This window comes from Eptatretus burgeri, chromosome 5, assembly GCF_056783735.1.
Source record: "Eptatretus burgeri isolate ZD-2024b chromosome 5, Ebu_testis_v1, whole genome shotgun sequence".
Lineage (NCBI taxonomy): Eukaryota > Metazoa > Chordata > Myxini > Myxiniformes > Myxinidae > Eptatretus > Eptatretus burgeri.
In genome coordinates this window covers 95,986,990-96,001,892 of record NC_140965.1, presented here as the reverse complement: position 1 = coordinate 96,001,892, position 14,903 = coordinate 95,986,990, and the positions used below count along the sequence as shown (strand labels likewise).

Here is a 14,903-nt window from a genome sequence, read left to right as displayed (position 1 = left end):
AAATGTCATATGTAGCCTGGGGCTGCTGGCTGCATCACTGCTGGGAGCATGGCCATGCCGCTGACGCAGTTCCCCTTGTTTCCAGTAAGCTGGTAGTCATTTTGCCAACCTGGGAAGAATGACAGGCTGAGTCAACCCACCTGGTGTTTTGTTACCAGCATAACAGGGGCTTGAACTCAAGACCCTAAAATCTTAAGACAGCCACCTTAACCATTAACCCAACACTAGACTTCACTCTAACGGATATAACAACACATTATCACAGGAAATATAAAATCTGTCTTGATGTTTCATCAATAATCAGTGTGGACCCTTTTGTTTGAGAACTGCCTTAACTCCTTTTGGGATTGATATAATTAGTTTACGGATTGTGTTTGAGTTTTCTTTTCCCAACAGTGTTGTAACGCACTCGAGAGTACAGTATGGTCAGACAGCTCACGTAAATTTTATCTTTCTCTCAAATGTATTCACCCTTCATTTATTCTGTTACGACAAAGTGTCAGTCATAACTACAACTTGAGTGAAGTCTATGGCACACCATTGCAAATCCCCATGCTTCCCTCCTAAAGTAAAGTTGAAAGATGGCAAAAAGTTCCACGGGGAATGACCCAATATCAAAATTTGAGTTAATTTTTTTTTCTTCCTGTTTTGACCTTTGTGACCCAAAATCCCCACCCCCTGAGACAAGAACTTGTCCAAAAAGTTGTTACATATTTGATGTAAAATTGCAAATGTAAAGTTTCATTGAAAATGTGCCGGTTATTGTATTTTTTATAATATTTGACCTTTTGACCCTATCCCAGGGACAAGGACAAAAATGACACTGCTCTTGCACCTTTGTGCCATGTGGTGATCATGGCTTCCGAGTTTGGTGAATTTATGCCCCCCCCCACCCCGTTTTTTTTTTCCAAAATGCATGGGGTTATTAAGTTAAAGAATACGAATGCACTAGCAGGAACCTGTGGAACATCCACACAATATAAAATGTGACATAAAGTCCTCAACCATCCCCCCTCACAAGGAGAGGGAGGGGGGGAAGGAGGAGAGGAGATAATGGAGAGAATCAGTAACAGTTAAATAAGGAACAGTTAAATGTCATATGAATTTAATATTGTCAAGCTATGTGCTTGTGAAAGCTGTTGCTTGATTACAATCAATCCTGCCAACCCAAGCCCTCAAAAGTCACCTACCCATCCTTCCTGCCACCAGTCAAACCCAAGTTCTCACCCCCTTCACCAATCGTTCACCAAGCGCATATGATTATATTACAGTATTACAGGACTCAGATCATTTCATGAAAGAAACCAATCTTTACAAAGGTAACACAATCAGACAATTTTTATTTATTTACACAAAGCAATGTCAGAACGTGTATGTGTGTGTGTGTATATATATATATATTATGATTGTGGGGGGAGATGGAAGAATCTAATAGGGAATATATCATAGTGTAGAGTTGCTTGGTCCATGGACGAGTAGAAGGCATCTCGATGTGAGTAAGTAGGGAAACTGTGAGCTTAAGTGTTGCGTGTGACCACACGAGGGGTGGTGCGGAGTTAATTAGCCGAGGGAGTAAGAATAAATTCCCCAGTATGTGATTGCCCTCTGTGATTTTTCCCTACGTTTTTATATTTCAAGATCGGCAATAAAGGTGGGGAACTCATCCCTGAAACCAGTGCCCGATTAAGCCTCAGCTGGCCCTAAGGCACATTTTGAAACTTTAGAGAATGGCCTGAAAATTTTAAATTAGATCTCGGGCTCATGGAAATGGACCCCAGACAAAAGATGAACTGATTCAAGAACAAAATATTTTATACAAAAAAAGACAAATATTTAATGTGAAAAGAATTTTTGGCCCGAATTTTTGGCCCGAATTTTTGGCTGGCCCTTAGGCACATGCCTTGTCTGCCTAATGGTTAATCCAGCACTGCCTGAAACCACAATAAACGGGCAGAAAGTCCCACCTTCAAAGGTTGACAACAAGCAAAGTCATGCCCCCGAAAGACGATTGATGGGTGTGATGTCAGAAACGAGCCGAGCAGGAGAAGCCCCGCCTTCCCGGGTTTGGTGCGAGCAGGACACGCCCTGGAGGCGGAGGATATATAGCCGTGATAAAAGAGGAAGGTTGGCTGGCGCATGGTAGGAGGCTTCCGACTACTGTATAGGATGATATATTGGCTTGATCGAGGTCAAAGGAAGGAGGTTGCGTATTTTAAGAGGAATAAGGAGTTGGTTGCGCATTTTGCGATAGCGGAGGTTGAGCGCACGCAGAAGACGACGGCACAGCCATTGAAGTCGTAGTGAGGCGATTTGGCTCGCATGGTAAAGTAAGGCGCTGGCCTTTTGCTTTTGGTCGGGTCGATGAGGATGACTGGAGCACACGGAGCCGTTACACTGGGGCTTTGAGCCTTGATGTGGAGTGCCGCTTGCGGATTGCCTGGCATGTGTTCGGCCCACTACGAGAGAAGTGCCTCGATTCCAGTTCCACAAGGATCAACTCTGGGCCAAGCTAAGTAAAGGAATAGTTCAAACAGAAGGTTTTTCTTTTAATTTTGTGTCCCCTTTGTCTGTATTTGAGTCTTTGTGGGAGGCGCCTCAACTGTAGGATTTATTTGCTTTATTGTTGTCATCATTACCTTTTTGAATTATTGTCCGTTGTAAATATTCATTTCATTTCATTACTTGTATTCCTTTGAAGAAATTGTAGCGTTGTGCTGTCCTGGTGCAGTGCCACTGTGTTGTGCTCCTCCTGGGTGGATCGTCTCTCCGCCATTCCGCTCCGTTAACGCGCTCGCATTAATCTCCAAGTCTTGGTTGTAGCCTTCAAGGGAGAAGCTTTGCCATCCATCCAGGTCGGGATTTAACATTAAACCCCCTGAACATGACTTATATATATACATATAAATACAGACATGATATGGCCAAAAGTATGTGGACACCTGCTCATCCAACATTTCATTCCAAAATCTTGGACATTAATATGGAGTTGCTCCCCCCCCTCCCCCTTTGCTCCCCACTCTTCTGGGAAAGATTTCCATGAGATGTTGGAACATTGCTGCAGGGATTTGCTTCCATTCAGGCACTAATGTTTGGCAATTAGGTCTGGCTCACAGTTGGTGCTCCAATTCATCCCAAAGGTGTTTGATCGAGTTGAGGTCAGGGCTCTGTGCAGGCCAGTCAAGTTCTTCCACACCGATCTCGACAACCATTTCTGTATGGACCTCGCTTTGTGCATGGGGGCATTGTCATGCTGAAACAGGAAAGGGCCTTCCCCAAACTTGTCACAAACTTGGAAGCACAGAATCACCTTGAATGTCATTGTATGTCGTAGCATTAAGATTTCCCTTCACTGGAACTAAGGGGCTGAGCTGGAACCATGAAAAACAGCCCCAAACCATTATTCCTCCTCCACCAAACTACACAGTTGGCACTATGCATTTGAGTCGGGAGTGTTCTCCTGGTATCTGACAAACGCAGATTGGTCCAGATTCAGGTGAAGCGTGATTCATCACTCTGGAGAACACGTTTCCACTCCTCCAGAGTCCAAGGGTGGTGGGCTTCACACCACTCCAGCCAATGCTTGGCATTGTTTGTGGTGATCTTTGGCTTTGTGCAGCTGCTCAGCCATGGAAACCCATTTCATGAACTCTTGACGAACAGTGCTTGTGCTAACGTTGCTTCCAGAGGCAGTTTGGAACTCGGTAGTGAGTGTTGCAACCAACGACAGACTATTTTTCTGCGCTACGCGCTTCAGCACTCGGCGGCCCCGTTCTGTGAGCTTGTGTGGCATACCACTTTGTGGCTGAGCTGATTTTGCTCCACGACGTTTCCACTTCACATTAACAGCATTTTCAGTTAACCAGGGCAGCTTTAGCAAGGCAGAAATTTGATGAACTGACTTATTGGAAAGGTGGCATCCTATGACTGTGCCACGTTGAAAGTCACTGAGCTCTTCAGTACGGCCCATTCCACTGCCAATGTTTGTCAATGGAGATTGCGTGGCTGTTTGCTTGATTTTATACACCTGTCACCAATGGGTGTGACTGTAATAGCCGAATCCACTTATTTGAAGGGGTGTCCACATAGTTTTGGCCATTTAGTGTATACATATACTGTATATAATTTGAAGTTTTTGTTTGTTTGCTTGTTTGTTTGTCTGCACGCGCTCATCTCCTGAACGGTGAAGGATAGGAGGAAACCTCTGAAACAAAAAATGTTGGGTCGGGCCCTGGGAAGGTTATAGTCTCGGTGGCGAGGCTCCTCGTCCAGGGGTGCGGGGTATTTCCCCCTCACCAACCCCCATAGGCTATGACTGCTGTGGCCCAATAGGGAACTGATACTGGGCTCGCATCAGACCTATGTACAGAAGATTAAATTCATTCAAAAAGGAACCCAGGCAATGCCGGGTGCATTCACCGAGTACATATATATATATATATATATATATATATATATATATATATATATATATATATATATATATATATATATATATATATATATATATATATATATATATATATACATATACATATATCTTTAATATGAGAAAATTTGTTTTTGAAATCATGATTTGAGAAAGCTTGGCATTGATTTAAATGGACTCATATTTTTGCAGGTGTGTGTGTGTGTGTGTGTGTGTGTGTGTGTGTGTGTGTGTGTGTGTGTGTGTGTGTGTGTGTGTGTGTGTGTGTGTGTGTGTGTGTGTGTGTGTGTGTGTGTGTGTGTGTGTGTGTGTGTGTGTGTGTGTGTGTGATATTATCCTTTTTATCTTACTATATATAACTGAGAATTGTCTGTTTGTGTGTGGGTTTTTTTGTATTTATTTGACTTGTATGCACTCCTGAACCACTGCATGGAATGAGTTGAAAACTGGTGGTTGTACCCAGGGGGTGCACAGGAGGGTTTTTGGTGGTAAGCCCCAGGAGGATCAAGGTGGGGGGTGCACCCTGATTTTCTGTATGTAAATGTGTATTGTATCGCACAATCTGGTGAGTGGAAACATTGGACATCCACATACAGCCTGACTGCATTTGTCTGTTTTGTACATAATTCTTGAAAATCCCAGAATCGTTCCCTCATGGGTGGCCCAAGGGCCATATCACTTCAATCATATGCGACAGTCTTCAAATTGCGTCTGCATAATGTGCATGTATCTCAAGTCCACGCTTGCTCATGGGAGCCCCGAGGACCATATAACCACACTCGTATGTAACCATCTACAAATTGTGTACACACATATGTAATCCGTGTGGATCACCGATCCATCAACAATTCCATTCCTGCCAAATACGTGGCCCGACCCATGACCTCTTGCAATGAGTTTGAGCACTTGACGTCATAGTCGTGGGGGAATTAACCCATCCATAAGGACTGGTTCTTTGCTAGTTCATATACAGTAATCTTTAAAATACTGTACATCCAAATTACCTAAAAGTGGAATTTTAACAATACTCTTCCTTTAATGTGTGGTATTCATCCAGTCCCATCACTCCTGTGCTTGATACTTGCTCCTCAAGCTTGTGTATTACTTGTGACTTTCTGCACAGTAAAGGCAATATCTTACCCACAGTGCTTTGTAGGAATGTTGCATGCTTTGCTGTCCTCCAACCAGCTTTACTGTCATTGTTCCCCTGCCCCCTTTTATTGTCAATCTCTCCTCTTCATCACCCCCTCGCACATTTATGTTTTGTCTCCCTCCCTCCAACTCATGCGCCCTCTTTCTCTCCATCCCCAAACATTACCTTGGATCCAGAAATAAAATTGCTCTTGATGTCCCATAAGTACCCAATTTGTGAAGTTATTCTTCCCATTGCTGGCAGCCCCATCTGCCATTATGTGGTGTGATTGCATTTTGCAATGAGATTCTCAAAATAAGTCCTCTCTGCCACGCCATGTTGCACCGACATCTCCTAAAATTATTTTGAACTAGCTCTACCAAGCCTTTGGCAGTTCTTGCTGATTATTCTGGTTGGATGTGTAACAACTTCAGTGAACTTTGATTTATTTTGCATTCCATCTCTCTTTCAGGCAAGACAGGCTGCGAGAGTACGATACAATTTCAGAGCTCAGTCTCAAAAGTACGCTATTGAGGCTTTCTTCCATTGTTTCTTCAACACACGGATTGTAACCTCCACAGATTGTGCAGAAATGATTTTTCTGCTTTTTTTTTATGTTTTCCTTGCATGCCTCCAGTTTCTAAAAATCTCAAACCAAATATATAATGCTGTGCCCTCAGAGAACTTCCACTGCAGAAAGGAGACATTGTATATATCAGTAGGAAGGTTGATCAAAACTGGTTTGAAGGCGAACACCATGGGCGTGTGGGAATTTTTCCCATTTCTTATGTGGAGGTGAGTGAGCTGAGGCAAACCTCACTGTAGACGAAATACGATGAGCTTTCCAATATGATGCATCGATGCTCTTCCACAGTCAGTTGTCATTTTAAATTTTTATCGCATCACGAGGCCATCCCATGAAATATTGTGTGCGTACTCTTCACTTGCATGTTTACATGGATGTGTGATCCTGATGAAGGGATATTAGGCATGTGTGATATGTGATTATACAATGTCACTTTCTATTTTTCATATTCTGCCACGCATTATGATGTCTTGCGTGATATCTTTTCAGTGATATTTCAGAGCTTAAATGTGAAATATTAACTGAGAATTGATTTTCCGCATCTTAAATGGGCTGTTCAAAATGTTCTCGGATTGAGAAACAATAGTCCAAGAAACGCAAGTTTTTATTTATTTTATTTTTCGAACGATTTCCCTTGGGGGCGGCGAGCTACCTAGAGATTATGGCGCGTGCGGGAGGGGAGGCGGTGAAGCATGTACCAGACGCGTTCACCAGGATGGAAGACAAGGGTTTACACTCGAACCCACACCAAATTGACAGACACGAGCAATCTTAATAAATAGGGGTTCATTGAACATAAATTAAGTATTCATGAGGAATAATTTTGGTGAATATCCAAATCTGGATCCAGATACTAGCATGTTGGAGTGATTTCTTCACCCTTGAGAGAAAGGGCTAAACTAATATATAGCACGATATTTCAAAAAGTTGTGGACGGATTCGGATAAAACGTGGTGGACAGGTTGGGTGTGTGACCACGACGAATTGATTAGATTTTGGTGAAGATCCGGATCTGGATACGAGAATTATTATCCCCTGCCAACCAACAAAGTTGGCAGGGAATATAGAAATGGGTTCCGTCCGTCCGTCCGTCCGTCACATTTCGTTTCCGGAGCTTAACTACAAACCCCCTCAAGATATATTTACAAAATTTGGTACACATAACAAGCAAGTGGTGAACGGGTGCCTTTTGATATTTTCTAATTGATCGGTCACATGGTTTGGCAGCCATGTTGGATTCAAGAAAAATATTAAATAATGTTTTCTCTGGAATCACATAACCTAACGAAGCGAAAATTTGCAACTATCATCTTCCATCATGTCTGCATACATAGTAAAAATTATGACATCACAAGTCACATGGTTTGGTGGCCATCTTGGATAGAAAAACACACCTCATCCAATTAACACAAAACTTCACACACTTATTCCACTGGAGGATTGAGGCAGAATGTAAATTTATGATGTCATAGGTCACATGGTTCGTCAGCCATCTTAGATTGAAAATTAATAAATTTTTTAAAATCTTCTTTTCCAGAACGGCCGAACAGATTGAGGCAAAATTTCACATACACTTTCCCCAAGACATCCTTTCAGAAGTTTGTTAATTTCTAATTGATAGGTCACATGGTTTGGCAGCCATATTGAATTTACCCTAAAACCTTCAAAATCTTCTTCTCAAGAATGGCTGGTAAGATCAAGGGGAAACTTCACATACATATTGCACACGCTTAGGGAATATAACTTTGTTTATCCTCATTTACTATAGTGGGGGATATCGAAGACTTTGTCTTCAACGGATGTTAGTCACTCTTGTTATGAGAAGCGGCCTTGGAAAAACGCCATGATAAGCTATCTATATCTCTTAATGTGGATTTTGCCCAAGGCAGAAAACCCCCTTGGGTGAGGTGGGCAAACATTCGCTCCAACCTCCATGTTGTGACCCTTAGTCCTCCTGTCAAGTTTGGTTGAGATTGGATATGTAACAACCAAAGGTATTGCCATACACACACATACCAAAATGTTCATTTGGAACAAACAGATACCAAATTCCATATTTTAGTATGATTAGGATCTGTGCTGGGGATTCTTCAAAGGATTTATTTAAACTCTGTGAAGCCATTTGTGCCTGTTTGTATCTGCAGGTCCTAGCACAGGTAGAAAAGCCTCAACCAAACAAAGGATCAGAGCTGCAAGTTCTAGAATATGGCGAGGCCATCGGAAGGTACACCTTCAATGCCGACACCACCCTTGAAATGTCCTTCAAAAAGGTGATGTTCTTGTATTTTCTTTTCCTACATAAAATATTTATTTTTGAAGTGAGAAACCCCCCCAAAAAAATTAAGTTTTCTTTCTTTCTTCATTTGTTTTCAGAATTACATGTTTGGATACTTGTTGCATCAGAACTGGCTTTGATTGCTGGGTTATAATACTTGATAAGAGGCAAAGATTTTTCAAGGAAAAACTTCTTTTTTTTAGAATGGTTTTCTAACACGAGGTTGGTGCAGAGGTAGAGCTGAACTGAACTTACCTTTGAGCTGTCTAGTCTTGGGTCGATTCCAGACCTGACTATAGACTGTCCAATTGGTGCTTCACAGGGAGGGTGTGGCATCAAAGAGTGTGCCATATCTCAAATAGATGTCAAGCTGGAGAACCCTCCCTTCACGTGAGCTGGCGCACAGGAAAGATACCATTGTATCTTTTGACCAAGAGTAGCTTTGTGATCTAAGTGTATGCAAGGTAGTATTGTCAGCACCACAGCCAAATTGCTGCCCGAATCTATATGGAGTATTGCATTAGCCGATTAGCCGCACCCACCACAGCCCTTGTATCATGATGCACACATGTTGGTCAATATCATAATTCACTCCCGGTCCAATATGGATAGGAAAACGAGAGAATATAGTACAAAAAGTATGACCAATTTTGAATGCTGAATGTGATTAAAGTTACTTTTGTATTTGGTTGGAACAAACACCGAGGAAAGTAAAGAGAAGGTGAAGCCCAGGGGGCCAGCAGATAACATTCATCTGAGAGTCCTGAGGAAGGTAGTAGAAAAGATACAGTGGCCTGCAAAAGTAGTCACCCCCTACCAATAATGCCACATTTAGATGAATTATGAATAATGTGGAAACATTTTTTCCAAATGAACTTTTTTATTCCAAACTGAAGAGATCAAACTAAACACTGTTATAGTTGAAGATAAGGAGGTTACATCTCAGGAATACCTCCAATAAATGTGTACAAATCCAAATTCACTGGTTGTAAAAGTATTCAGCCCCTTAGGTCAGTACTTGGTGGAAGCACGTTTTACAGTCATGACTGCGATGAGTCTTTTTGGGTAGGTCTCTACCATCTTTGCACAGTGAGATGACAAAATATTTGCCCATTCTTCAAGTGAAAATTGCTCTTGTTCTGCCAAGTTAGATGGGGATCGTCGATTGACTGCAATCTTCAAGTCTTGCCATAAATGCTCAATTTGGTTCAAGTCAGGACTTTGACTGGGCCACTCAAGAACAATTATTTTCTTCTTATTCAGCAACTCCATCCATTGTGGCTTTAACTTTGTGTTTTGGATCATTGTCCTGCTGAAATATAAATCTCCTACCCAGTTTAAGATTCATGGCTGACTCGAGCATATTTTCATCAAAGATTCTCTTGTACTTTGCACCGTCAATTTTCCCTTCTATTCTGACAAGCTTGCCAATCCCTGTTGATGAAACGCAGCCCCATAACATGATGCTGCCACCACCATGTTTGACATTTGGGATTGTGTTGACCATGTGATATGCCGTGTTAGGCTTGCGCAAGATGTTACACTTTGAATTTAAACTTCTTTCTTGCCACCCGTCCATCGAGGTTTTTTTTGTGAAGGGATTGGGATATTGTTGGTTGATGAACACTGACCCCCATCTTGGTTATAAAGCCTTGTAGATCTTTCAAAGTCATTGTTGGATTTGCAGTGACATCCCGAACCAGTTTCCTGCTTCCCCGGTTGCTGAGTTTGGATATGGCGACCTGATCTGGGTAGAGTCTGGGTGGTATGATATGTCTTCCACTTTTTAAAGATGGATTTCACCGTACTCAAAGGGATAATGAGTGACTTTGAAATATTCTTATAACCTTCTCCTGAACCGTGCTTCACCATCACTTTATGTGTGATTTCTTTGGAAAGCTCCTTCATCTTCATGTTTGCCTTGTTGGTTGACCAAGTGAAGCACATGAAAGACTTTATGGAGCAACACAGCCTTGTTGCCACCAATACAAAGTTTCAGAACCCCAAGAATAGGCTTTGGACTTATCGCCGTCCAAATGTTCAGCTTGTTCAGCTAGATTATATTCTGGTAAGAAACAAATGGTTAATTCCATTAAGAATTCCAGAGCTTACTGCTCCTTTGAAGGTATTCAATCAGACCATCGCGTCGTCTCATGTAGATGCCAGATCAGCTACCGCAAAAGCAAGTCACCAGCTTAGGATCCTATGAAGAGCATAGACTGGAAAAGTGTTGTGAGAGATTACAACCTCTGTGAGCAATTCACAGTAGCAGTTCATAACAGATTCTGCATCTTGTGTGATGAACTGGAGGATAACAACAACACCTCAGCAGTGTATGACACCTTGATCACTGCCAATAAGGAGATTGCTCTTGAAATTCTCCCCAAGAAAAGAAAGTGTTGTTGCAATAGCCACCAGCAAGAGAGTCAACACAGCCAGAGAAACCTTGAAGAAAGCTTCAAGGAAGCACAATGCTCGACCCACCAGAAATACTTGCAGAAGCTTAGAATCCGCGAAAGCTGCTTTTGATCAAGCTTACACCAGGGTCCTAGATGCCCATGTGACATCCAAGACTGACGAGCTTGACAGTTTACACCAACAAAATAAGCATGCAGCAGCTTGGCAGGTCCTGAGAGAGATCACCAATAAGAAGGCTTCTCCAGCTATCCGTATCAAAGGTAACACCATGGAGGAACGTCGAGACTGCTGGTTTAAACGTTTTAGCAATCTTCTCGGCAAACCTGAGCACAACACCAGAACTGACGATCCATTCTTCAATCACAAAGTTGTTGATATTCTTCCCATCAAGACCGGTCCGTTCTCTATGGAGGAACTCCAGAAATGCCTGAGAAAGCTCAAACGATCCAAGACTCCTGGCCCCGACAACATTCCAGCTGTTGTCTGGAAGAGCCCACTTTTTCATCAAGAGCTGCTAGACTTTTGCAACGAAACTTATTGAGGCAACAAACCAGCAACCTTCTCCAATTTTTGCCATCATCCCCCTGCCTAAAAAAGGCAACCTCTGTCTTCCACCTAATTACAGAGCTATAACATTGTCACCTCCAGCCTCAAAAATCTACAATTCTATGCTGCTTAATATGATTACCCCTCATCTCGATCCTATTCTCTGACGCAACCAGAATGGTTTCCGGAAAGGCAGATCTACAACACCTCAGATTCTTGCCTTAACGAGGATCATAGACGAACTAAAGATCTCGAAGCAGAAAGCAAGCTTAGTATTTGTGGATTTCTCCAAGGCCTTTGGCAGCATCAACAGGAAGGTCATGCTTCAAATTCTTGTGAACTATGGCATCCTGGAAGAAACAGTGCAAGCAAATGCCATAATGTACAACAACTCCTCTCGCTATGTTCAAAGTATGGATGGCCCAACCAAGGAGTTTCTCACAACTGCAGGCATCCTCCAAGGGGACACCCTTGCTCCTTAACTTTTTGTTATAGTTGTGGATTACATTCTCAGGCAGTCAGTAGAGACCAAGAAAGAGAAAGGAATTGACATCAAGCCAAAAAGATCAAATCGCAACAGAAATAAGCATCTCACACACCTTGACTATGCAGATGACATCGCCTTAACAGCGACATTTTTGAAGGATGCTCAGGACCTTCTAATTTCTGTTGAGGATGCTACAGCTAAGGTTGGTCTGTTTCTAAATGCCAAGTAAACAGAAGACATGACAGTAAGTGAGGATGCTGATCATCCACCAATCTTCTCCAAGAATGGCTCACAACTAAATGAAGTCAAAGACTTTAAGTACTTCGGGTCTTATGTAACTGACTCAAAGAAAGACTTCATATCACGCAAAGGTCAAGCCTGGAGTGCATGTAACAGGCTGCAGCGCATCTGGCTGTCTGACATTTCAAGATCTACCAAACTCACATCCTTCAGAGCTTGCGTAGAGAACATACTCTTATATGGATCAGAGACATAGACCATGAAGAAGGCCCTGCAGGACCGGCTCGATGACACATATACTTGGCTTATGAGAGTTCAGAACATCAGCTGACGGGAACACAGAACAAAAGCAGAGATCTACGGAGACATACCACCCATTTCTACCATTGTAGCTCGGCGCAGAACATGTTTTGCTGGTCACTGTTTCCGCGCCAAAGACCAAATTTTATCAGACGTGATCTGCTTGAGATTGCCTTGCCCAACCAGAGGAAGAAGGCCACTGAACTACATCGACTGCGTAGCAAGTGATATCCAGCATGACATAGCGGACTTGCAGACACTGATGATGGACAAAGACTCATGGATTGTGAACTCGATCTCGGATGTGTCGGCTCAATAATAGTAGTGACCAAGTGAGTTGCACCTTGAAACTCTTTCAATAAGTGAGGAAGCTTAACGTTTAAGTTAAACCACTGATTAAATACAGGTGAAATCTATTGCACTTATTTTGTGAACTTTCAAACAAATAATTTGCTCTTGAAGTGATTAAAGTTATTTTGGCAAAGTGTTTGAATACTTTTCAACTGATCTCATTTTTCAGAATCATCTGATTTTTCTCTGTTAATATAATTTCTTCACATTCTATCTGTATTTTTTTTTTTAGCTTTATCACTTTGAAGTAGTCTGTGAAGACTATATTAAGTTTGATTTGAAAACATCATGAAATAAGCTCAGGTGGCATCAAAATGTGAAATTTTGGGAGGGGCATGAATACTTTTGCAGGCCCTTGTAAGTAAGACTGCATAAACAGAGTGATTTGGGAGCAAATGTATCACCATGATAACCTCCGCAAGGTGGATGGAGGTTATGTTTCACCTCGGTCGTCTGTCTGTCTGTGTATAGAATATCTCAAAAAGTTGTGTACTGATTCGGACGAAACCTTGTGGACACGTTGGAGGTGGTAAAACGATGAATCGATTCAATTTTGGCGAAGATCCGATCCGGATGCGAGAATTTTTCAAGTGATACCTCACCATTGAGAGATAGGGCCAAAAACAATAGAGAGCATGAGATCTCAAAAATTTGGGGCAGATTCGGATAAAACTTGATGGGCAAGTTGGATGTGTTACAAGAATGAAGCGGTTCGATATTGGTGAAGATCTGGATCTGAATACGAGAATTTTTTTTAATTTCCAAAGTGATTTTGCACCATTGAGAGATGGAGCCACAAACGATATATGGCATGATATTTGAATAAGTTGTGGACTAGTTATGACAAAACTAGTTGGATGAGTTGGTTATGTGACAAGAACAAGTCGATTCGATTTGCGTTGAGGTCTGGATTCAGATCCGACCTATCAGTGTGATACAAAACGTAAAATGTTCAGCCTTGCGGAGGTATGTGCTCTACCGATTGCCATTCCTGTTTACGAAAGTCGTTGCATGCAGTTCTTTGCTCTGCCTGGAACACAGGCATCATCCCAACTGACTGGAAGAGGGGTCTTGTTGTCCATCTCTGGAAAGGGAAGGGTGATTGCCAGGACTGCAACAACTACTGAGGGTAATGCTGCTCTCAGTGCCGAGCCAGGTCTTTGCTCGAATAATTCTTCATTGGGTTCGCCACCATCTGCTTGAACACCAGCGCCCAGAGCGTTCAGGCGTTACACAAAAGAGGTCAACAATGGACCGAATCCTTGCTCTTTGGGTCCTCACCGAACGCAGACGAGTTTTGGCAGGGGCTGCTTGCAGTGAATTGGGATGCCCTCTGGAGGATTCTTGGTCTTCATGGGTTGCCACAAAAACTGATGAATCTGATGTCTGAACTATACTCTGGTACTGAGAGTACTGTGAGATGTGGTGGTTCCATCCTTGACTTATTTCCAGTTGTTACTACAATTCGTCAGGGGGTGTGTACTGGCCCCACACTTTTCAGCACTTGAATGGACTGGATCTGGGTAGGATGTCGGAGAGATCAATCTGCGCTGCATCGTTTGGGAGGACGAAAGTCCGAGTCTTCAGGTCATTGGTGCTTCCAGTCTTGCTCTACGGATGTGAGACTTGGACTTTGACCAGAGTTCTCAGATAGAAACTTAATTCCCTTGTAACTGCGTCTCTTTGGAGAATCCTTGGCTATCGCTGGTCAGATTTTGCGGCCAACGAGCGGTTACTGAGAGAGACTCAAATGAGATTTATTACCTGCATAGTCTGTGAGCATCAGCTGCGACTGTATGGCCATGTGGCTCGTTTTCCTGATGCTGATCCTTCTCATCATTTCTCTTTGCGAGGGAGTCTCGTGAGTGGAGGAGGCCAATGAGCCGATCACGTGCCTCGTGGTTGCAGCAGGTTGATCAGCATCTCAAGGAGATGGGGATGGGCCAGGCATCTGCCTGGGGGATGGCCAGACGGAGGCCCCTGGAGTACCGGCAGAAAGTGGATACAGCATTGCCCTGCTCTGGCACATGCTCCCATACCTCTCCTGACCTGGGAATTTGGCATGCACTTCTGAAGTCATGGCTTCGGTGAAGGTTTGAGAATGCTGGTGTTAGTCGCACATACCAAGAAGCCTTGGCAGTA

At 42.8% G+C, this 14,903-nt stretch overlaps 1 protein-coding gene across 18 annotated transcripts in view; it reads left to right on the top strand.

Annotated features, from left to right (window-relative positions):
- LOC147027002 (sorbin and SH3 domain-containing protein 1-like) overlaps nucleotides 1-14,903 on the top strand; it is a 419,639-nt gene that overhangs the window by 368,642 nt on the left and 36,094 nt on the right. For 17 of the 18 annotated variants that reach the window (XM_085882987.1, XM_085882986.1, XM_085883002.1 and 14 more), the window contains 3 exons: nucleotides 6,031-6,080; nucleotides 6,239-6,353; nucleotides 8,289-8,414. In XM_085882987.1, coding sequence (XP_085739113.1) covers nucleotides 6,031-6,080; nucleotides 6,239-6,353; nucleotides 8,289-8,414 — 291 coding nt within the window. The remainder of the gene's footprint in view (nucleotides 1-6,030; nucleotides 6,081-6,238; nucleotides 6,354-8,288; nucleotides 8,415-14,903) is intronic. The other variant, XM_085882995.1, reaches the window with a different exon arrangement.